Consider the following 24,947-nt stretch of genomic DNA (forward strand, 5'->3'; position numbering starts at 1 on the left):
CAAATGAACTCAATGGGAACCCACTGTATTGTTGCCAAGAAAACAACCTGGATATTTATTTATTTGATTTGTCAATTGCTTATAAGATAATAGGTATAAGTATAAACATGAGTAAGAATACAGGAAATAGGTATGAATAAATGGGGGCAAAAGGACAGGGATAGCTAAAGAAACGATGATTGCTTGGGGGAAAATTTTTGGATATGGGATTGACTTAAGAGAAATGGCAAAAAATGTGGTCTCAAAATTATAAAATGACAATGTCAAGAAAATATAAAGAAAATTTGTATAAGATGTTTTACAGGTGGCACTTACCCCAATGAGAATTGCGAGAATGTTCAAGAATAAATTGGATAAATGTTGGAAATGTCATCAGATACCTGGTTCATATTACCATATGTGGTGGACATGCTCGGATGCAAAAAGATATTAGACTATAATCCACATATGGTTGGAAAAAATGATAAAACAACACATAGACTTTAAACCAGAGATATTTTTATTGGGAATTATACTGGAAATATACAACAAAGAATTGAAATATTTGATTGTAAATCTTTTAACAGCGGCTAGAATTGTATTTGCTAAGAATTGGAAAAATGAAAAAATACCTATGCAGGAGGAAATTATTAAGAAAATCATGGACTGTGCTGAAATGAGTAAATTGACATTTGAAATTAGAGAACAAGAAGATAAACAATTGTGTATGATATGGGATTTGTTTTATCAATGGTTAGATAAAAAGACATGGTAAAGAAATAGATTAGGAAGTTTTACAATAAAATATATATAAAATATATAACCATTGGATGAATGTATAAGATTAAACTATAATGAAACTAAGAATATCTCGCATAAAATGGTGGAAAAATAGTTTAGTCAAATGAATGATTAATGATTGATAAATACATAAGCATATGTTAGATTGGCAAGGTAAGAATTTATACAACTTGTGAGTAATGGCTAAAAAAAAGGATAGCGCAAAAGATTGTAAACAACTGACACACTGTATGTATATAATTGAAAGATGGTTTTATGTTTTTATGTTTTGTTTGTATGTTTGTTGTAAAAAATAAAAACTTTTGGAAAAGAAAAGGACAGGGATGGTAGGCACGATTGTGCACTTAAGCACGAAGACATCAGAAGTCAAGTTCAACTTGAAGATTTACCTTTTAGGATGGTGCAGTCCTTTGGATTCAAACTGATGCTTTGGGGTGTGCTGGGTGCAAATGTAGCACCCGCCTGCAAATCTTTAACCATGAACTAACCGTACAGCAACAAGAGTAGGCCATAAAATAATTTAAAGCAACCAGGAAGATGATTGCATGATTTCTCCCAGTTATAAAAATGCCATTGGAAAAATCAGAAGGCTGAGTACAACTTACAGTTTTTGTACTACAGCCATACGGAAAACCACCTTAAGCCATTATTAAACACTGGAACCAATGTAGGACTGACCCTCACTCACGATTCTTTGTAACTATTCCTTCTAGCCAAATGAGGGCGCAGGAATGCCCTGGGAGAGATGGATAAAGCAAGTTTCCTTTCTATTTTCAACTCTCTTGGCTGAGTGTAAAGGAGAGGGTGAAAACAAAAGCATAGTTGAGGGATGGGGAGCAAAGGTGATTTCCTGTTAGGCTGCCTCTTGCAGGGAACTCTGTTGCCCTCCTTGGCTGGTTTCCACCTTCTGTTTGGGTGGGAGGGTGTGCATTGGCGGTGGCTTCATTTTCAGCCATGTCCCCCCCCCCCCTCACAGATCAGTGGGGAATGAAGGGGGGATCCAAGGGTGGGAGAGTGGGGACGATGGAGGTGGCAGCAAGGGGAGAAGAAGGTCTGCTTTCTATTTGTTCCTTGGAGATCAAAAGCATCTGGATCCATGTGGAAAGAGCTTCCTTTGGCCGCTAAGTGAAAGTTTTCCCAAAGATGGTTTTTTTTTGTTTTTTTTTTGGTGGATGGATGGGGAGGAAAGCCAGGACAAACGAAAAGCGTCTTTAAAAGACAAAAGAGGGCAGGTTTGAGGGATTTATAAGGCAAACTATGAGCCGCTTCTATTGTTGAGGAGAAAGAGGTAAGAAGAAGCAGAAAGTTGTAAAAAAAAAAAAGAATACTTTAAGTTAGAAAAAGAACGACGACAACCCACCCACCCCCTTAAACTCCCTGAGGAATTTAAGGCTGGTTTGAGAGAGGAGCGGGAGGATTAAGGTGCTTTTTCTAAACCAAGTTGCCAGTTAACCTCAGCCTGGAGTGGGACTGTCCCCACGTCTCGTTTTCGGGCAAAACCAGAAGCTCCTCAGAAAACCGGCGCAAAGCGAGCAAAAGAAGCGGCCGCTTTCCAGACAGATAAACAGAAAGGGGCGGGGGAGCGCCTGGCCGGGAGGGAAGCGGAGGCAGCCTCAGGTCAGGTCGGTCCTCTCTCCCGTCTCTCCTCCGAGCCTCCCAGGAAAAAGGGAGGGGGCCGGCAGGGAGGGAGGAGGGAAAGTGGGGGGGTTGCGGGTGCGGCTGGAGAAGGGAGGTGGGGCTCTCCGGCCGGGAGGAGGTGGTGGGGAAAGAGCGTGAAAAGGCAGCGGCGCGATCCAGTCACACATCAAGCGAAGCCGGGCTCGTCCGCCGGCGCGGACCTGAGGTCGCACAAGTGAAGTGGCGCGCGCCTCGTCTTCCTCAAGAAACTTCTCGACCTCTCGCCTCTCCCGCACCGCAACTTCTTTCACTCGGCGTCTCTAGCCCGCTGCTCCCACTGCCCGAGCCTCGCTTTTTTCCCCGAGCCTGGAGTGGTGGTGGGTGGTGGTGGAGGTGGGGGGGATCGCGACCTCGCTCCCCGCCCGAGCTGTGCGCGAAGGTTTGGGAGAGGCTCCCCCTGCCAGCTCTCGGCACGCCCCCGCCGCGGCCAGACTATTTGTAGGACTCGCCCAGAGAGGATTCCCCGAGCAGTTGGGCGGCCGGAGGAGGAATCCAGCGGGCTTCGAAGCGGGGTGGAGGGAGAAAGATGTCTCTGGGCTGCGGCCACGGCTCTGCGAAGATGCTGCTGCCTCCGTCCACTCTGCTGCTTGCCCTGGCCGGGCTGCTGGCTTCCTGGGCGCCTCCGGCACGGGGCGCGGCTTGCGAGCCGGTGCGCATCCCCCTGTGCAAGTCTCTGCCCTGGAATATGACCAAGATGCCCAACCACCTACACCACAGCACGCAGGCCAACGCCATCCTGGCCATGGAGCAGTTCGAGGGGCTGCTGGGCATTCACTGCAGCCCGGACCTGCTCTTCTTCCTCTGCGCCATGTACGCGCCCATCTGCACCCTCGACTTCCAGCACGAGCCCATCAAGCCTTGCAAGTCCGTCTGCGAGAGGGCCCGGGCCGGCTGCGAACCGGTCCTCATCAAGTACGGCCACGCCTGGCCGGATAGCCTGGCCTGCGACGAGCTGCCGGTCTACGACCGAGGGGTCTGTATTTCCCCCGAGGCGATCGTCACAGCGGAAGGATCCGGTGAGTCGCCTTCAGTTTCCTCCCCAGCCACCACCCTGGGATCCCTGGCCCTGCCCTTTTGCTCCTTCTGACATTTCCCTTCCACCTCCCTAAGCCTGGCTAGAATTGGGACCATCGGGTGTTTTCTGGATCCCTGGAAATTGACTTCCAAGTTCAGAAGTCCACCACCATCTTATCTAGAGGCCCCTTGGACAAATGAAATGGGGGTGGGGAGGTGGAGAAACTATAGACTCGCTGTGTTAGATGAGGGTGGGGAATGTGTACCATGAGGGAAGGGGGAAATACATGTGGGTAAATATGCTCAGAGTTACTTCTCCCTAAGATAACCTGTAGAAGTCCTCCTCAACAAAACATCATTGTCTCAAGTCTGCTGGTCTTTCCCCAATTACCCATCTTTTCCTTGATTGCAAATAAACCTTTGTACTTCTTTCATATTTCTAGGCCTTATTTTCTATATGTGCCCACAACTTAAGCAGCAGTCTCTTGTTCTGGCAATCATTTGAGTTCCCAATCTTGCCCATCAAACTCTTTTGATCTGTGTAAAAGCAAGCCAATTCCTCTCTAGTACTTTGTAATCGTCTAACCATGCTTACACCTTTGTGTAGCCGCAATGATGCTGATTTACTCTGTAAATCTCTAGTTTGGAAAACAAACTTAATCATAAGAACTATGAAATGATTAATCTACTTTTCAAATCCTTATCTATCATGCCTGATACATCTCAACAGAGATGAGGAACCTGCGAGGTCTCCAGATGTTATTGCCTGGAGCTAATGAGGGTTAGCCTCTAGCAGCAATTAAAGCAATTAAGTACCTTTAATTTTCTTGTTCTACGCATAGGGGTGTTTTTCCATTTCCAGTGTGTAACCATGATAATTTGCTTTATCTGGTGTTGGTAAACTACAATTCCAGCAAACCAGGTCTTCTGATCTGACTCCATTATTGCCTTTCCATTCCATAATCATAGCTTCTCCAGAAGCCTGCAACCTCCTCTACTGTCTCATATTCTGTTCTCTGTCTGAGTTATTGTAAAACTTGTGTAGCAAAAAAAAAAAAAAGCTGAAAGAAAAACCTTAGTCTTTGGACTCTGTTCTCAGGCAATACTTTCTTTGTGATCATCTAAAAATGCTTGTTAGCTTTTTCTTGGTTCACTCAAAATGTTACAAAAATGTATTTAAGTCTGCAAGGGAAGGGAAGAAGAGATAGTACCAGCTTTAGTAGAGTTGTGTTCTCTAAGTCCACTGGAAGATAAAGGACACTTAACAGTTTGTCCACAATTGTAGACATTGTTGCTTGCCCATGCTTGCAGGTTTCTTTTCTGTTGGATGAACTAAGATAATTGGTCTTATGTATGAACTGAGCATTTGCTTAGTATTGAAGCCGATTGTATGGTCTTCTATGAAAAGAAATAAGGATCCTAGTTTTCATTTGCTGTGCGTCTGTCCCTAGGCTGACAAAATCAGTTTCCCCAAAGTTTTTCTTTGCAAAACGCTAATTTATTGTTAGGATCTTGTGTGTTTTCTTTCAAATTTATTTTGGCAGTGGTTCTGGAAAACGCTAGGGCTGAAGATGCTAGAAAAATGAAATGGCTGGATTCTGTTTTGAGAACCTCCATCCTTCTGCGGCTTCCTTTGCTGCTCGTACTTCTTGATCTGAAGGAGTTCCAGAGATGGAATAGGTTCTTGTTTTTCCTTGGATTCTAGTTAAAGCCAGGGAGGATGCATATCCATGAAGAGGTGGCTGCACAGTGGAATTAGAATAATGGCACGCATACCTCTTGGCCACTTTGTAAATCAGGTGGCTGCACAACACTTCTCAGCTACACATGGCATTTCACAGATATTGTCTTGGGTTTTTTTTAACATTCAATTAAAACTGGGTTTCACCACCTTGGCAACTTTAAGATGGATGGACTCCTGGGAGTTGAAGTCCATGCGTCTTAAAGTTGCCAGGATTGGGAAACCCTGCATTAGGATGCAGTTCTAGTCCCACCTTGGTCATGAAGCTATCTGGGTAATCTTAGGCCAGTCACTGTCTCTCAGCCCTAAGAAGAAGGCATGGGCAAAACACTTCTGAAAATCTGACCAAGAAAAGTATAAGGATTAGCCTTGGCAGTTGCTGGAAGTGAGTGGTGACTCAAAGGTATATACACACAAAAAGAATCATTATTATTGATTGTATTTTAAATTGTATGACAAATATGTTAACACATCCTGCCTGGAATTACAGAGCAATGTAGAGGAAATGTAAGCATTTTAAATAAAGATTAACGGATAATTACATTGTTCAAAGGGTATAAAATAGAATATTGTATGTGAGTGCATATATTAAAAAGGAAATAAAGCTTCCTTTACATGGTAGTTAAGTGAACAGGTTTTAAATGTTTCCACTACACAAATTTGTGAGTTACTTAATTTTCTTAATGAGAGAATGTTTATGCATATTATTCTTCGTTTGCAGCCTAATCTAGTCGAAGTGTCTCAGATTTGTGTACCAATCCCATAAACTATCTCAATCTTCTCCATTTCCATGTCAACTTACTATTATCCTCAGTCCCTTTGGAAATGGAATAGAAATTAGGAAACAGTTGATGATTTCTGCTCAGAGGCTATGAGAGCATTTGAGACTCCAAGAGAAATGTGTGTTGGAATCCAAAGGTAGCTTTTGTGACCAATTACTAACTTACCATATAGGCTTAGTAAGAAGATCAGGAGGGTACTTACCTATGTCTGCTATAGGCAGAGCCTACCATAATTAAACGAGAGATTTGAGAAATTCCATTTGGCAAATCTTGATCCGTGATGATAAAGTAACCTTTTCAGGATTGGCTACTCATTGGTGTAACTTTTCTCCTTGCATTTCTCCAGTATGTTTAAATTGTTATGAGGCAAGATTGTAACAAACAACCAGAATGTCCCTGAGAGGGGCGGGAAATATCTTTGATGAGATCCTTCTTATGCTAATAAGTCTCCTGGCTGTGAGGCTCACCAGGTGATAGCATTGGCAGATAACCCTTAAAATTCCTTTACATCTTGGAGCAATGAAATTAAATGGAAGCCTTCAACTGCCAAGTATACTGAAAAACCAAGATTGTTTATATTAGCTGGCAGTGTAGTTTGTTTGCTTTGCTTAAGATTTCTAGGATGCAGTTTCTGGTATATCCTGCCATTGCCCAAAAGTTCCAATGAGAAGAAACCCTTTCCATACTGAAAAGGTGGGAAAATCCATAATCTCTCATATACAGGTAGTCCTCGACTTACGACCACAATTGAGCCCCACATTTATGTCACTATTTGTTAAGTGAGTTTTGCCTCACTTTGCGACCTTTCTTGACACAGTAAATCATTGCAGTGGTTAAGTTAGTCACAGGCTTGTGAAGTGAATCTGATTTACCCATTGACTTTGCTCGTTCAGGAAACTGCAAACGGTGATCACATGATCCCAGGACACTGCAATGGTCATAAATGTGAGTCAGTTGCCAACTGTCTGAATTTTGATCACATAACCGTGGGGATGCTACAACAGTTGTAAGTGTGAAAAAATGGTCATGTCACTTTTTTCACTGATGTTGTAACTTTGAACGGTCACTAAATGAACCAGGACAACCTGTATTGCCGAATTCCAAGCTCTCAGCTTGGAAGGCAGTGGAAGTTGTTGTTCAACAATATCTGGGACTCTATATAAGGTCTACATCCTTAATGTGATGAGGAATTGCTTGAAAGCCACCTGAGTTGACAGGAGCACTGGCAAAAGGATGCATGCCTTTCAAATAAGCTAGCTGAGCATAAAGGTATATCTATTAGCACAGCAAGAGCCATCTTGGTCTCGTGCAGAGGTGTCAAACTCACATCATCATGGCAGCATCATGTGACATATCAGGACTCCCCCCCCACTTTGTTAAACTGGGTGTGGGTATAGCCAGCGTGTGATGCATCCGGCCCATGGGCTGAGAGTTTGACAACCCTGGTCTAGTGCTTAAGATGCTGGATGAAGAGTGAGGAAATTCAACTTCTAATCCTGTCTTAGACAGTGCACTTAAGAAGATGGCAGACTTCTGAAAATGTCGCCAAGAAAACCGCAGGGACTTATCCATGTAATGGATGCTTAGCTCTAGAGCAGGATCAAGCAATCCTGGGCATTTCAAATATGGCTCTATACCATTTTTGTGAAATAAAAAATTGTATTTTAGTTTTTTTTAAAAAGGATTTTCTAATTCAAGAATGGAGGAAAATTGCTGGATTTGAAAAGTCACAAGTGTTTTCAGGCTTATACCTTACTCTTGTAAGGCTAGAGCACTCTGGATGCTCAAAATAAATGCCAAAAAAGTGTTCTATTTTACAGGGACTAAGGAAGTTGTCTGTATTGGCTTGACATTTGGCTTGCTAAATAGTTGCTATATTTCAGGCTTGGTTGTGCAGAAGGTTTGCTTTTCCATTATGCCAGGTTTTGGAATGGTTTGGGAACTATTCTGGACATTGTCTAAACACCTGAAAATTGAGATTTATTTGAAAATCTAGGCTAGCTTATGATTTGAAACAGTAAAGCTAGAAGAATCTTTATAAGAAAGGAAGGTATATATCACAAGAGAGATTTGGTCTGTCTTGTGGCTTTCTAAAAGTACATTGTACAACCAAACAGTGTGTTCCTAACTGTACCTTTTTAGTTCTACCTCACAGCTGAACTTGCACCTTCTGGCTCAGCTGAGACAATTGGGGCAGCCACCTCCCTCCTCAGGCTCATCCCACTCCCCATTCTTCATTTGCCTCGTATTTTGACAACTGGTCTTCAAGCTTCAGCCATTCTAAACCTCACTCCCCAGATCCGTCTACAGACAGAGTGTTGACTGTTGTTTCAGCTGCCTTGGGTTTGATACCTGCTGGGAAGCTCTGTGGGCAAGTGGTTTCGAATGGCGGAGTGGGGGCGGGGAGGGTGAATGTCTCACATTGAAGCCTCTGCAAAGGTCCACCTCCCCTAATCACAGAGGTGCTTCCCAAAGTGCCTTCAGAACAGATCAGCACTGAAATCCAGCTTGGCAAAACAGCCATTAAGAAGCCGTCATATTCAGAGCCACGGAGAAGTCGTTTTCTGTCAGGTTGCCCCAACGTTACCTATTACGGAGGACCAGAAAGAGCACAATAGTTTCATTGAATAAAGCCAGCGTGGAATCCATGAACGCTTTCTTTCACTGAGGGGGAACATGATGACATTCTTGGTGCTGAGATGTTTTTTAAACTAAACAAACACGCTGGCCACTAGGCCGAAGCCATCTCTCTTCCCACTCCTCTCTCTCCCCATCCTCTCCCCACTCCTTCCAGGAATACGAATTCCTCATCTTCTAAAAGTAGACTAAACAGTGACTTGAAACTTTGGGAAATGGAGATACAAACTCAAATTGTGTGTTGGGGGTGGGGGTGGGAGGGAGACCGATAGGTTTGCAGGAGGGGTCCCAGGACCCTGGGCGGTTAAAGCACAAGCCTTGGGTCCATGCAAACTGGTGTAACTTGTGGATCAATTACACCTGTGTGCATGGACTCAAGGTTTGTGCTTAAACACTCCAGGACCCTGGTACCTCCCCTGAAAACCCATCATTCTCTTCCACATCTTGAGTTCGCATCTCCATGTGGCTCGTATGCTGTAGGCGTATGTGGCCAGAAAGAAGTGGGGGTTTGTAGCACCTGGGGCTGTACTGTATTTTGGATGTGTCCCGCTAAGTTATGGTCACAAGGATTCAGGGGGGAATCTTCTTAAACGTACTGCATTTATCAAAGAAGTTCCTTCGTGATAACAGCCACGGGGTGCGGGGGGAAACCGACTCATACAGTTATTGTGCAGACATACTCCTGTTCTTGCTATGTCCTGGCAAGATTCTGGCCTAAAATCGGAGAAAGTCCCGCTACCAATCATTGTGAATCAGGATGAATATCGTTTTCCCACACACAAGGCTGCTTTCTCTCAGGAGAAATCTGTTGGGGCAATGATGGACATAGCTGAGGCAGGAAGGTATGGAAGGCAAAGTCAAAAGTGAGTTTAGATATTATTGCATTCAATTCTAGTGTCACTTGCCTTGATCGACTGCAAGGGCTTCCAAAATTAGGCCAGGAGAGTGCATAAAACCATGCAGTCCATGTGGCCTAAGGAATAGGCTACCTAGTGACTCATTGCCTTAATGGCAGGTTGCAGTGTTTCTGAATGGCACATAATTTTGTGGGCCATCTCTCACCACCTAGCAGCTTTCAGCTGTGTTAAATCTTATTTCCCATTACCCACAACATAGTGCACAGCTTTTCCCATTTCCTGTGATTAATCTGCTGGGAGTTGACACTCAACTTCTGGAGAACCAAGAATTCCCACCTTTGAAACTAAATGTGTGACCTGCCTTATAACAGAAGATAGGACCTCTGTCCTCCTATAACTCTCTTATCCAGCCCTTGGTGATTCGAGGTCCATGAACACACTTCTCCCAAATGAAAAGATTATCCCTGGAAGGAACCCTTCATCCATGAAATAGATTTATTCAAGACACCTAGAATGACAGGGTATGAATTTGGAGAGCAATCTGACCACCAATCCTGAACAATCTTTCTTAGCCATGAACAGCTGACTGACAGGCATTCATATGGGCAAAGTGAGTCCCCAGCTCAAAACTGCTTCTGTTCCCTCCTTGGGACGTCACTTCATGGAAACAGCCTTGCCAAAGCAAATTTTACCATCTATTGAGCAGCCTGAGAAGGTACCTCTGATGGGATGGCATTTTGGATTGTACCATTTTGTACACCACTAACATTCGATTTTGTTCAGCACCCTGCTTATCTCTTTGATATTTGAATTTTAAAAGATGTATAGTGCTCTTTCCTAGGGGAAAAAAAGAGAAACAAAGTGGAGGCTGTAACTACAGTTCTCCATGTAAGCAAGCAGTTTTGTCTTGCTTGTAAAAAGAGAAAATGTTTTTTTTTAACTATTGTATGTTTCAATCCTATCCCGCCCTTCTTGAACTCATGTCTTTTGATACAGTTGCTATCTCCAAAGGAGAATGGTTATTACTTGGTGTTGGTAACCAACTTGCTACTGAAACAATACATCTGAGAAAATGTTTAGGAAGGACAATCACTGTAGAAAATGGTGACCTATAATCTCATTTTTCTTGTAAGATGAAATGAATTTAGAGGGGATCTGCTTTAAGAGAACATTGAAGGGATTTGGTATTAAAATACATGGTTTTAAATCTTAAGTAATCATATTTGTCATCATCATAGTCTATTTATCCAGTGAATGTCATAGTATATTACTGGGCATTTTCTGATTGTTTGATTTTTAACCAAGAGTTCATGGAGGTATCACTGGAGGTAGTTTTCTGCAAAGTCAGTGCTGTAAATTTAAAACTTTAAAATATTTGGGGAATCACTTCAGTATGGCTATATGAGTTCTAGTTACAATTAACACCCCCTCAAAAAATTCTTTCAACTTCAATTTGCAAATCGCTATTAGTACTACTACTTCAGTATTAAAGTTATTCACGATTGAACCAGAAAATTTGAAGACATTTTATTATTGATTTAAAAACCCTTGATTTAAGGCTTATTCTATTTTGGAATGATTTAATTTGCAGTTTTTCTTTCTGTAGACATTTCTCAATCTGCCACCAAAGCAGATACCAAATATTTTTGTCTGGAGAGACAGTAGAACTATTTTACTAAGAAATTTCTTTTTTCTTTCTCACTCAGAGAACTAGCCTTTCTGCAACATCCTTGCTCAATCTCCCCCCACCCAAAAAACTTTGTTTAATATATTCATTTTACTTAATATAAAAATATAATTGTATTATTGAAAATCATGGAGAAAAAATAAGCTACTAAATTGGTTTGCTAATTATGGGCAAATTTAAGCCACTGACTCTTAGCCCACTACACCCCACAAGTTGTTGTTATAGGAGGCAAGAGTACTAGGTATGTTCATTGCCTTAAGCTATATGTTAAAAAAGCAGGTTAAGAATATAATACCATGTAAACACCATCTGCATTGACAAAGTCACCATCAGTCAATTGCAAAAGGTAATGAGATAATTTACATCCTGTGACACTATATTTAACTCCCTCAAACAACGTATCCCTAGCATAAGTCCTTGAGAAGGATTCCATTGGTGGATAAAAATGCCAAACCCAGTCTAAACATCTGACTGACTGAGTGACCAATTATTAATAATAAGTTTCTATTTACAAAGGAAAATAGGTGGGTATGGAAGGTTGCAAGGATCCAAGACAGTTGATGAAGAAAAAAAAGGCATTGGAAGAATATCTGAAGGACAGTGAAGAAGATGCACTGAAGCTGTTATACCATGAAGGTTTATGAGTACTGCAGAAACCAAACTGGTCTACAAGAAAAACCAAATGAAGAACTGAAAAGAGACAAGGGGAGACAAAATATGACATAGTTTAAAAAAACTAGCAGGCAAAGCAATTCATAATAAGACTTGACAATGGCTAAGAGCAGGGAAGTTGAAGAAAGACATAGAGGGGCTAATTATGGCTGCATAAGACCAAGCCTTATTAACAAATACATACAAAGCCAGAATCGATAAGATGGCAACAGATAGCAAGTGCCGCCTATGCAAAGAAGCTAAAGAAAAGCGGACTACCTAGTTAGCTTCAGCAAGAAGATTGCACAGACTAATTACAAACAATGGCATGACAAAATAGCAACAAATGGTGTATTGGAAAATCTGCAAGAAACACCACTTGCCTGCAAGCAAGAACTGAGGGGACCACAACAAAGATAATGTAATACAAAATGAAGCTCAAATGTTCTGGGACTTTAGAATTCAAACAGACAAGCACCAGCCACACAACACCCCAGATTTAACAACTGTCAATAAGTAAGATTTTTAAAAAAGAACAGAGGAAAATACAGTACCTGGAGACAACAAAATAGAAGAAGAAAACCCGGAGAGGGATAAAAATCACAAAATACAAACACTTGTGAATAGAAATAGAACGACTGTTTCAAAAGAAAGCAAAGAGAGAACCAAAGGTGATAGGCACCTTAGGCACAACCCCAAATCATCTGGAGCATCACTTGAACACTGTGGCATTGTCAAAAATCACCATCAGTCAATTGCAAGAAGCAGCTTTACTTGGAAAAGCTTATATCCTGCGATGGTACCTTTAACCCCATCAAACGACATCTGCCTATTCCAGTCCTTGGGAAGGACTCAATTAAATGGACAAAAATGCAAAATGCAGTCTAAGCAGCTGGCTGATTGTGCAACAAAGAATAGCAAATATGCTGCTAAAGCATAAATGTATAACAGAAGAAATAAATTTGGGTTTGTTTCTCAGCCCATCATAAAAGCCTGTTTAGCCATGTGCTGGTACAATTATCTGAGGTGGAGCAAACTGGCTGCATTCTCACATAATGAATGGGAAGCCAGGTTTTATTTTGGCTGTGTTTTGCTGAGAAAATCATAAAAGTCACATCATGGCCTTAGAACTGAATGCATTCTACATAAGGACAGATGAAGGGCAAATGAAGGGTACTTCAGAAAAGGTGGGTCCTCCTAATACAAGTAGTCCTTGACTTACACTATTCGTTTAGCGACCATTTGAAGTTACAATAGCCCTACAATCATTGCTTGGCAACCAGCATTTATTTACAATGATTGCAGCATCCCAAGGGCATTTGATTGCCATTTGCAACCTTCCCAACTGGATTCTGACCAGCAAAGTCAATTGGGGAACCCAGATAAACAATCATATTTGATTCATTTAACGATGTAATTCAATTATGGCAAAAATCATAACTTTGTTAACTCACTTAACAACCACTTTTCTGGTCCCAATTGTGGTTGTGTAAGAGCTGTGGTGGCATGGTGGTTAGAATGCAGTATTGCAGGCTAAACTCTGCCCACAGCCTGGAATTTGATTCTCATCAGCTCAAGGTTGACTTGGCCTTCCATCCTTCCAAGGTCAGTGCTCTGAATGGTGGAAGTCTTGCGTCAACAGAAAGACCAGACAGAGGGTGTCACATTCTTGCTATCTGCAGTCTACTTTTGGCAAAAATCAAAACAAAACATACAATGTGTTTTGTGGATTCTATTTTTTTTAATCTCTTAGTGGGAGTTAGGGAGCCATGCTACAATTTTAGCTGTGCTGCAAGTATAAGCAATATTGTCCAATAGAGATAATCCTGTCTTAGCACCATCCAACAAAAGCAACTTAATAATGTGGAAAACCACCAAATCGTTAAGGCTCACAGATGTTGAGACGCCCATGAACTTAAACAACGGACAAATAACTGGAACGGATGACCAGAACATAACAGAAATAAATGAAGAAAACAAAATCTTCTACATTTAAGAATAAATTGTGTCCAACGTTCTGAGAAGAGATATATACTGTACTTTGGCACAGCCTTCTTCAACTTGGCCCCTTTTTGCTGTGCTGGGACAGGGATAGATAATAAAAAGAAACACAGTAAGGTAGGGATGATATATGGCTCTTCCATATTTTATTGGCAGGAAGTGGTCTGTAAATGCAGTTTAAAGATTGTGGCTAGAATGTAGAGACAAGATATGAATTCCCACTGAAGTTCTGTTTGTTTCATCTGAAGCCATTTCCCCGTTTGAAAAGACACCCCTGTTTCTTTGCCAGAAGGAATCTGATTCTGCAGCAAATTGATTTTCAAGCTGCAGGCAGTTACATCTTCCATACTGATGCCAAAGTCTTTACATGCCAGAGTCTTGCAAGTCAGGTACTGTATAGATTTGATCAATAAATAAAATAAAATCCCAAGCATGAATATGTAACATTAGTAGTGCGTTCTTGATATTTGCTCAGTGAATAGCAATAGTAATTAACACTTAGACTTATATACTACTTCACAGTGCTTTACAGCCCTCTCTAAGCAGTTTACAGAGTCAGCATCTTGCTCCCAACAATCTGGGTCCTCATCTTACTGACTTCGGAAGGATGGAAGGCTGAGTCAACCTTAAGCCGGTGAGAATCGAACTGCCAAACAGTCATCAGTCAGCAGAAGTAGGCTGCAATGCTGCATTCTAACCACTGCGTCACCATGGCTCTTATACTTTAGGGGTGTTAGTCTGTCTTATTGTTTTAATATTGCTTTAATTTATCTGAAGGTCTCCAGATGCATGAATTACAGCTCCCATATTATCAAGCATGGCCATTTGGGTGTGATGGGAGTTTAGTCCAAAACATATTGAGTGAATTTGTCTAGACAAGGTGGAGAAAGAACCCTGAAATACCACAGTTTAGCAGTTTCCAAGAAAATACCATTGTAATTATGGAGACTACATTTCTAATGAATTAATAGCCACCCTAATTAATGCCCAGCATGACCACTGATCCTGTTGGAAAAGATTCTGGGACAAACTATAAACTTTACATCTTTGGAAAACTGCAGGCTGGATGTTATTGACATGAACAATGTTTCTTTTATAAATAGGCAATGCATTAAGTTGACAGGCACATTTCCATGGCAGGATACATTCAAAAAGACTTCTGGAAGAAATTGGAAATTTCCATTTTCTCTTCTGTCCTTTCATATCATTCTGCCTTATGAAAGATATCCAGTATTTATTTAATAATTTGATATAGCTGAAAGACTTAATGATCATTTAATTAATAAAGCTTGTCTTGATCAAATTGTGGCCTGTTTTAATAAGGCAGGCATTGTTGAATTAATGTTAAGAACATTTTGGATATATTTTTTCATGGTTTTTTTTGCTTCAGGCCCTAGTTTACAAGAATAGCTCTAGTTACTGTTTAATGAATCGCTATTAAAGTTCAGAGGTGAAATAGATACAAATACAGAGGTGAAATAGATACAAAGATTGTAAAGATACAAAGATTGTAAATGGGGCTCCAGGCTCATTCTTTAAATAGATTGCCTATATTTAAAGATCATGTATTCTTGGTCTTTCAGTGTATGAAAATATTGATCTAAAGCTGGGGTGTCAAACTCAAGGCCCACGGGCCTGATCTGGCCCATGGGATGCATAGATCTGGCCCACAGGGGCTTGCTGGAAACAGCGAAGGGCTGGCCTGCGGAGCCTCTGCCAGTGAAAATGGAGCTTGGTGAGGCCTTTGACACAAGTGACCTTGAGCTGGCCACACTCACCCTGGACATGCCCACCTGCCCCCCACCCCCTGGTCAAACACAACCCTAATGCAGCCCTCAGTGAAATTGAGTTTGATACCCCTGATCTAAAGCATTTTTAGGGGTGATCTTTAAAGACAAGGATATTGTACGTTGATTAGCAGTAGTAACAACAAATGTAGATTAATGTCTTTATTTTAATATTGTGGGCAGTTCTTATGTTCTCTAGGCCAGCTTTTTCATTATCACAGTGGCAGTAAAAAGTGTTCTGAGTATACAGGTAGTCCTTGACATACGACTGTAATACAGCTTGATATTACCATTATATGTCATGGCAGTCATAAAATACAGGTAGTCCTCAATTTATGACCACAATTGAGCCTAAGATCTCTGTTGTTAAGTGAGACATTTGTTTAGTTAATCTTGCCCCATTTTACAATCTTTCTTGCCACAGTTGTTAAGTGAATCACTGCAATTGATAAGTTAGTAACTTGGTTATTAAGTGAATCTGGCTTCCGCATGAACTTTGCTTGTCAGGAGGTCGCAAAAGGAGATTGCATGACCCCAGGACATAAGCAACAGTCATAAATATGAACCAGTTGCCAAGCATCTGAACTTTGATCCCATGATCATGAGGATGCTACACAGGTGGTAACTGTGAAAAACTGTCATGTCACATTTTTCAGTGCTGTTGTAACTTTGGACAGTCACTAAACAAACTGTGGTAAGTTGAGGACTATCTGTATTGTGACATTTTATGTGGTCATTAACTGAATGCTGCAGTCATTAAGCGAACTGATGGACATAGTTTTGCCAAAAACAGAAGTCCCAGTTTTGGCAAAATGTTATAAACTTAATTACGTGATTACAGGATTTTGCAAATGGCTATAAATGCAGGACCACCAAAGGAGTGTGACTTTTAGAACTTTGGATCCAGGTCGTTTGTTCTCTTTTTGGTTTGGTTGTAACTTTGAACAGCTGCTGAGCAACTGGCCATAAATTGAGGACTACCTTTTTATCATAGGAAGTTGGACTTTTATTCTTGGCCTCTGAGCGAAAGCTCTCCCTGATTTTTGAAAAAGCAAATATAATCTTAGTTCCACTTACTAATAACACAGTCTTCCTCATTCCATGATTTTAAGTGCCAGAACTTACAGTATTTATATTATAATGGGGATTTTGAGATTTCAGGCCAACTCTTCCAAGGATACCAAATTGGGGAAATCTTTTTTAATGGATGAAAAATTAAAGTGTTTTGTTGTGGCTGTGTTGAAAAATCTAGTATGAAACTATACTAACACTTGTTTACATATTTAACAATTCATGCCAGATTTCCCTATGGATTCTAATAATGGGAACTGTAGAGGCACCAATGCCGGTGAGTACATTTTTATCTAATATTTTGCTTTTGCCTTTTACTCTTGTTGTTTTGTTGAGCTCAGGTCTCAGCAGAATAGAAGCTACCTAATAGTGTCAGAATGTTTTGTATGGTACAAAAAATATTGCTTGAAATAAAAGTTTCTTCCCACTTGCCTCGTTCTCCCAGTTCTATAAACTGAAGGAAAATGATAAATTGGATAAAACAATGGCAGAGTAGAAACATATATTTAGATAAGAGTCTGTTCTATGGTAACTGTTCAACTGGTATTGTACCCAAGAAGATTGTTAATTTTGCAAACACTGCTTTTCCTTTGACATTCTTTTTTTTTGATAAAGTTTGATTCTGGCGTTTTCATATGCTTTATGTCTTGAATTCGTATAATTATGTATATGGCATGTTCAGTCCATTATTTTACAAAAGAAAGAAAGTGAAATGAATTAAAGAAGCTTTTAAAGTTTCATAGAGAATAAATGGTTTTCCGTTTGTTTTAAGAAATTCAAATCTTTAAAATAAGACTTTCCTAGATTTTCGATCACCGAATCCAGTCAGTAAATTTGTTATATACACAAAGAACATTTTTTTTTATCTCCCAGGAGTGTTCACCAGAGTAGAAATGGGTAATAGAAATTAAATATATACCTACAAACATGGTTTATATTTACGCAGTAATTCCTTAAAGCTAATCCTTGGTTTTCCCTTATAATGCAGATATGAATGTGCCATTGTAGGAAGTTAAAACCCATCCCACTCCTAGAAAAATGAAATATTTTAGGAAATACTCAAAAGGCAGAATATTTCCCCTCAAAGGGAGGCAGAAACTCAGCCCCCCAACTTTGTTAATGAGCCATTAAGGCCTGGGCCAATCTTTTCTACATAACAAAGATTCAGTGCCATTTAATTGCCCTTCTTGCATCACCCAGCAAGATTCAACCAAACTTAGCACACAGACAACCTACAAAGCTAGCTATGACCTCTCACAGCAACCATTCAGGATACTCTTCCTGTGCCTTTGAACTTCCTGTGAAGTTCAAAGCCCGAAGAAGGCATAAAACCCAGGGACTCTCAGCATCTCTTCCCTTTTTTGCCCAGGACCCATGTGGTTCGGTCCACCATTAAACCATCTTTCTAAGCAGTCACCATGTTTCCAGTGTCTTTCTTCCCACTTGGACCTGAACCCAGATGGACATTTCTTCCAACACCATGTTCTCCAATTATTACTCCCAATCTTCATCTGACCTTCTTCTTAACCTCCCTGCAATTTATTTTCCAAGTTCCAATGTTCCCTGTTAATGTGAAGTGCCCGAGGCAAGTTCTGTAGCACAAAATTGTGAAGGATTGTAACCAAATACTATGTTTGTTGGAAATTCTGGGAGTTATAATCCCAACATATTGGGAAGGAGCCAGGTTGTATCAGGCTATTGTTATAAAAATTACAGCAGGATCCCATGTGAAGCACTTCACATTCCCTAAAATAACATGGAAATTTTCAGCACTATCATTTTTTTATATATATCTTCAAAACCTTATTACAAGGGGCACTGTGGGATGTTGTTCAAAGAAAAGTCTTGGACAAGAACTATTCTAACAAATATTGCAAATGTTCCGTAGTGTATTTTCTTCTAGTGAATAATGTCTTTAGGCAATATCTAATCAAGTAATCCCTGACAAAAACAATTGGCAAGTTCTTTTATATAAATAATTACCCGTTCTTTCTGGGCTGGAAATAACATTTTTGTCCTTTTCACAAAATGTGCGTTTGTGCTTAAGGTTTCTCCCGGCTTTTTTTTTAATTTTAAAAATATAATGCTCTTGCTGTAGTTTGTAGGTTATTGAATGCTCTTGCTGTAGTTTGTAGGTTATTGAATTCTAAAAGAAATAAACTATGCCAATAAAAAATAATATTCTTAAAAATTTCATTTGCAATGTCCATTGTTTCTCTAGCTCTAGTGCCTTAAGTCTTAAATAGCGCAAATAGTTTTCCCTTGCTCTTCCTTATGCCTGGACATCTCCTTCTCACCTGCCAATCCCTAGGATGTTTAGGACTCATCTTTTACATCAAAGCTATAGACAACCTCATTTTGGGAGATTTACATATGAAACTTTTTTTTTTAAAAAAAACCATTTTTGGTGAGATATCACATCCAATTTGGAAGCATTTCCTATACATTTATAGTGGATCCCTTTTTACACATTATTCTAATTCTTTGGTCCATAGCCATTCGTTTTTACTTGTTTTTATATCCTTTATAATATGTTTTGGTCACACTCTTCTCCCAGTAGGCTTCAAATTGTCAAATGCCAACTTTATTATTTTTTTACTAACAGCCAAGAAAGGAAGCACGAAGGATATTGCTGGAGATGGCATGCTGCACAGGATTACCACTACCTTGTGGTCCGCCCCCTTCCCCTATCCCTATTTCATGGGAAAGAGGGGCAAGACCCAGAATAGTTTTTCTAGATGACTTACCAGGGTTTAGCTCCTAAGAAAACCCAGCAACGTATTGTATAAGATCAGGCATTTTCAAAACCGGCATTTTGAATTGAACTGGGAAGTCTAGTGGAAACCAGCGCAATGACTGAAGAATGGGGTTTCTCCTGCAGTGGCAGTTTAAGAAAATTTAGCTAATTGAAGATACAAATTCCACTGGATGTGCAAAATGTTCTGGATTTAAAATGCTTCTGAGCTCAAAGCAGCTTATTCCAATCTTATTGCAGGCATCTGTTGATATTCTGATTATCCTGCAAGTCTTTTGAGCTTGGAATACTTCAAGGAATGTTGCTTTCCATTCGAAACAGGGTATTTTGAGCTTAAAATGTTTTGCACAGTTCTTGGGTTTGAATCATGCAAGTAGATGTGAAAATCTGTAGCACTCAGATACTTATATTTTCTGGGTTTGAAGACACAAACAGCCCTGTTGTGAGTTTTACTCTTGTTATTGCTAAGAAAGCAAATAAGCTTTTCTTCCAGGTGAAAGTTAAATTAAATGTTCTTACATATCTTTGTTGATATATTTCTTATCTTGACTAGTAAAGTTGAGAGCAAAAAGTCAGGCAAGACATGTAAAAACATATGGCATTGTCTTGGACGTATGTATGTTTACTGCAGTGTTTGCTGTATTTTCTATTTAGTGATATATAAATTATCAGGCAGCAAACTAACAATTTAACTAAGCAAGTTGACAGAGTGCATAAGCTTGCAATGGTAATATCTTACCTCATCAGAACAGAAGAAATCATTGTTGAAAAATGCATATTTTGAGAGAGAAAAACCTCACTATTGCTGATCATACTGAGAAGGTAGCTGGGACTGATAGGAAATTTGGTTCTAGAGATCAGCTATTGTATAGCTGACTATGTGGGTGAGGATCTGTCCTGAATTTACAGGCACTCCTTGAGTTACAACAGTAATTAGGATCAGAATATCCATCACTAAGTAATGCAGTCGTGTCACATGGCCGCACTGCTTTGCAACAGCAGTCTGGGACTCCTGTTGACTTGTTGTTACCTGAATCCACCATGTTGTTAGGCAAGGGCCCATCCAATCCAAACCATTCCTGACTTCTCCACTCCATTGCGAGAAGGTCATGTGCGATTTGGATAAGGGTACGTGTGGCCTCAGGAAGAAGGTCCTCCCCAACCTTGGTGCAATTCATCAGCAGGAGGAAGAAGAAAACAGCAAACTGGGTGTGGCATTGCCATTGGAGTGAAAAGAGGCAGCAGGGAAGCCAAAAGGGCTACAGGTGAATGGGAGAAAAGTGGCAATGTGGGCAGGGAGTTAAGAGTCCCTGTGGTTAATTTTTGTATTTATAATTCTATACGTATCGGTGGGTTGCTAAGTGCCCGTATTTTGCTCACATGACCAAGGGACTCTGTAGCACCCATAATTTCCGGGACTGGGCATGATATTTGTTCAGTGCAACCATGTTCAGTGTCAGCTTAACCTTGAATGGTTGCTGAACAAATGGTTGCTAAGTGACGAGTACCAGTCCAGATAGTCCTCGACTCACAACAGTTCACGTAGTGTCCATGTCAAAGTTACAACAGCACTGAAAAATGTGACTTAGGACCATTTTTCAGACTTAGGACCACTGCAGCATTCCCATGATCACATAATTAACCATTCGGATGCTTAAACAACGGACACACATTTATAATGGTTGTCGTATCCCTGGGTCCTGTGATCCCCCTTTGTGACCTTCTGACTGGCAGATTCACTTAACAACTGGGTTACTAACTTAACAACTGCAATGATTCACTTAACAAATATGGCAAGAAAAGCTGTAAAGTGGGCAAAACTCACTTAACAAATTTCTCATTTAGCAACATAAATCCTGGGCTCCATTGTGGTCATAAGTTGAGGACTACCTGTACTTTTGTCAGCTCATTTTGCTTTATTTTCCTTTCCCCTTAGCCAAGAAGCGGGAATGTTTGATCTTCCAAATATTAAAGTTACCATCGTTTTGGAAGATGGTAAAGGGTTGAGTGGGAGAGATTTGCTTTGATAGCAACCTGTTGAAAAACAGACAATGTGTACTTGAAGGTATTGTTAAAGTCATTCAATGACCTGCAGACTGGCAGTATCCTAGAAGCATTCCACTCTTTGCTGTGGGTTTCTTATCAGGAGAGGAGAGTATTTAGATTTCTTTTTTATTGGCCAGAATAAAAGTACAGGTGCCCTCATTCAGTTTTGTTCACCTACTGTTGCACCTCTCCTGTCTAATAAGTGATCCAAGAGGAGAGATCTATCTGATGCAAAGCACAGGGAGCATTAGGGATATGGAAACTTGACTTCTGTGTTGTTCTGTTTTTTAAGAATCTCAAATACATCCTCCCCCGCCCTCCCCGGAAAGTACGGTGGTCTTTTACTCTAGATGAATTGTTCATGACTTTTGGGAACCTTACATTGCACCAATCACTGTATCAAAGAACCTTAGTCTATAAGGATAACAAGAAAATATAATTGAAGTAATTTGGATTTGCATTGGGACAGCAGCAGTGATTGTACAGCAAGGGAAGGTGTTAGGAAAAATCAGGCTGGTGGGATAGGTCATGTCTAGACTACCAAGGAATCTTCGTGGTCTGCATTCCCCAGTGAAAATCTTCTGCTCTGAATCAGTGTCTTAACACAAATCCTACAACTATCTTGTTTTATAATCCTGGGAAAATAACTTGTTGCAAACTTTTTAAAAATGTTGCTTGGATTTTATGCTGTGTCTGACTGTATGCAGAAAGAAATGCCTGTAATGGTTATAACATCCTTCTTTTGACAGTAAGATCTCTAATAAATCTGTAAGATATTGTATATAAGCAGTAAACTTATTTTTTTTCTCCCGTTAAGAAATGGGCTGAGTGAGACACAAACCAATTCCTACTGTCAGCACAGTTTACTTGTAACTATTGCCAAATCACATACCTTTCCTTTTTTCAGTTCTAATGCAAAGGAAAATTCTGTTTTCTAGAGCGCTGCAAATGCAAGCCTATAAAAGCTACCCAGAAGACTTATCTTCGGAACAATTACAACTATGGTAAGTGTGGCATGAGGACAAAAAATAACTTTTGAAGAAGAGATTAAAGGAAAGCAGAAATGATTTCACAGAAAGGGGTTCTTGGACAGCTACTTTAGCCAATTGCTATCTCCAAAGGCAGGCAGCTGTTGGGGACAGCGGTGAGATTCAAATTTTTTTACTACTGGTTCTGTGGCCATGGCTTGGTGGGCATGGCAGGGGAAAGATACTGTAAAATCTCCAGTCAGAAGTGATATTTGCCGGTTCTCCGAACTACTCAAAATTTCCACCAGAACTGGTCAGAACCTGCTGAATACCATCTCTGGTTGGGGATCAAAAAATGTCTGCTGAAAGTGAGTTTTAAAGAGCTCAAGTTCTTCCCTCACCTTTTTCATGATCAAAGCAGCCATTTTAGGTAGTTCAGGCTGTCAAAAAGATTGATCATCCCAAGGTCAATCAACAAGTTTTGAAGCTTAGTGGAATTTGAACTTGGTATTCCTACATTTTCGCCTGAAACCTTTAAGAATAAGTAGCTTTCTGGGTGGGAACAAGATCAACCAAATGCATTTTGGAAATTTCAGAAGCATTAGATACAGATGCAGCACTCCTCTAGAAAAGAAATAAAAAGAATAAAATTTATTTCAAGAAGGCTACTATTGTTTTCTTCATAATAATAATCAAGTGCCAAAACTACCCTTCATGCTTTATGTTTTAAGAAATAAGAATGCTTTTACTCTGTTTTCAATTATTAATTTTCAACTTTTTTTAAAAGAACGTTTTTTCTCTGGGATCGAAAAGAACAAAATATTTTGGAAGATGCATTAGATGTCCTTATTTTAACCTCTGTCCTTCTTCTTTTTCTTCAGTTATTCGGGCTAAAGTTAAGGAAGTAAAGACCAAATGTCATGATGTCACTGCAGTGGTTGAAGTAAAAGAAATTCTAAAATCTTCGTTGGTGAACATTCCCAGGGACACAGTCAATTTATATGCAAACTCTGGCTGTCTTTGCCCACCGCTTAACGCTAATGAAGAATATATCATCATGGGCTACGAAGATGAGGAACGTTCTAGGTAATAATGGGCTCCTCTTTAATTAGTTCCACCAAAACACAGTTAACTGAGTAAAATTAGGAAACCAAAAGAGAAATATCTTGATTGTGGACCAGATATTATCAAAAACAAGTTGTTTTATGGGAGATTTAATGTTTTGAATGAAAAAGAGGTTTTAAAAAAGGAGAAGAAGGGAAAAGCTGCATCTCTGGTGAATAAACTTGGCATAGTTTTGAGGAAGTTAGTAAACAGAAGCGCTTGTCTCATGAGTTTTCATGTAGAATAGATTTTGTTTATATATGTCTTCATTAAACAAATGAACATATTTTGGGCCTCTTGATTCCCTCACCACCTTTATATTTTTATAAAAGTTAAAGTTTATCTGATATTTTTTAATACTCCACCTTTATTTGCAAGAGTGTTTTTGGAATTCATTAGCTTTCTTGCAAAATAAAAATGGTAGATGATCATTATTCAGAGTTTTGTTAAATGCATTCCTAGTTGTCTAGAAAAATACTGCTTTGTGTCTGTAGCTTGATTTTAAAATTCCCATCTACTCAATGGCGCCTGGAATTAAGGATGCCCAGGTTACTTCATGGAGACATTTCTTGGAAGCATGTGCAATAAGAATTGGTAATCAGCATTTAATAATAGAAAACAACCCCTGTTGAAGAAGGTAATTGGCACCAAGAACAACCTCTCGGATCTCATCAAATGATTTTTATTCAGCTAATGTAGACAGCTGGCATTTTGCAATAACCAAGCTTGCCAAAGCTTTCAGTGGTCTAGACCACAGTTCTGACTCACTCATTGGCTTGCTGTAATCTACTTGTCTTGTTGGATGCTGGCCTCTGACAGTTCCTGAACCTCAGTTCCCAAACCCTTGTTTTGTGGAGTTTGCACTCCTTGTGACCATACATGGTGAAGACTGTTAGCACAGTTTCCTATCACTGTAAAGAAACTTTAAAATGGGTATACCATAGAATTTCCCCAAAAGCAAACCTCACATTCTCCCCAAACCAGTCCTGTACCTGTGTGGTGCATTATCTCCCATTCTGCAGATCTCAGCCTCCTCAGTTGTGGTCCTTGGTTGACGACCCAACCTGATCGATCGATCATTTAAGTTGTAACCAATGGTCACAGTCTGTGGTGGGATTCAATTTTTTTTTCTACTGGTTATGTGGGCGTGGCTTGGTGGGCATAGTAGGGGAAGAATACTGTAAAATCTCCAGTCAGAGTTGGTATTTGCTGGTTCTTCGAACTACTCAAAATTTCCACTACTGGTTCTCCAGAACTGGTCAGAACCTGCTGAATACCACCTCTGGTCACAGTTTCCTACTCTGCAACCTTTTGAACTGTAAGGTCTTGAACTTCCAGTATTCTCAGCTAGCATTTTTCTGGTTGGAAATTCTTGAAGTTGCAGTTCTA

General features: G+C 40.2%; 1 protein-coding gene across 2 annotated transcripts in view; it reads left to right on the top strand.

Annotated features, from left to right (window-relative positions):
• Positions 1-2,167: 2,167 nt before the first annotated feature.
• Positions 2,168-24,947, top strand: part of FRZB (frizzled related protein) — a 33,856-nt gene continuing 11,076 nt past the window's right edge. Inside the window, exons 1-4 of one of the 2 annotated variants that reach the window (XM_026696949.2) lie at positions 2,168-3,473; positions 16,915-16,962; positions 22,425-22,490; positions 23,336-23,540. In XM_026696949.2, coding sequence (XP_026552734.1) covers positions 2,984-3,473; positions 16,915-16,962; positions 22,425-22,490; positions 23,336-23,540 — 809 coding nt within the window. In that variant the 5' untranslated portion in view covers positions 2,168-2,983. The remainder of the gene's footprint in view (positions 3,474-16,914; positions 16,963-22,424; positions 22,491-23,335; positions 23,541-24,947) is intronic. The other variant, XM_026696950.2, reaches the window with a different exon arrangement.

Source organism: Pseudonaja textilis, chromosome 1, assembly GCF_049901715.1.
Source record: "Pseudonaja textilis isolate UNSWEBS1 chromosome 1, rPseTex1.2, whole genome shotgun sequence".
Classification (NCBI taxonomy): domain Eukaryota; kingdom Metazoa; phylum Chordata; class Lepidosauria; order Squamata; family Elapidae; genus Pseudonaja; species Pseudonaja textilis.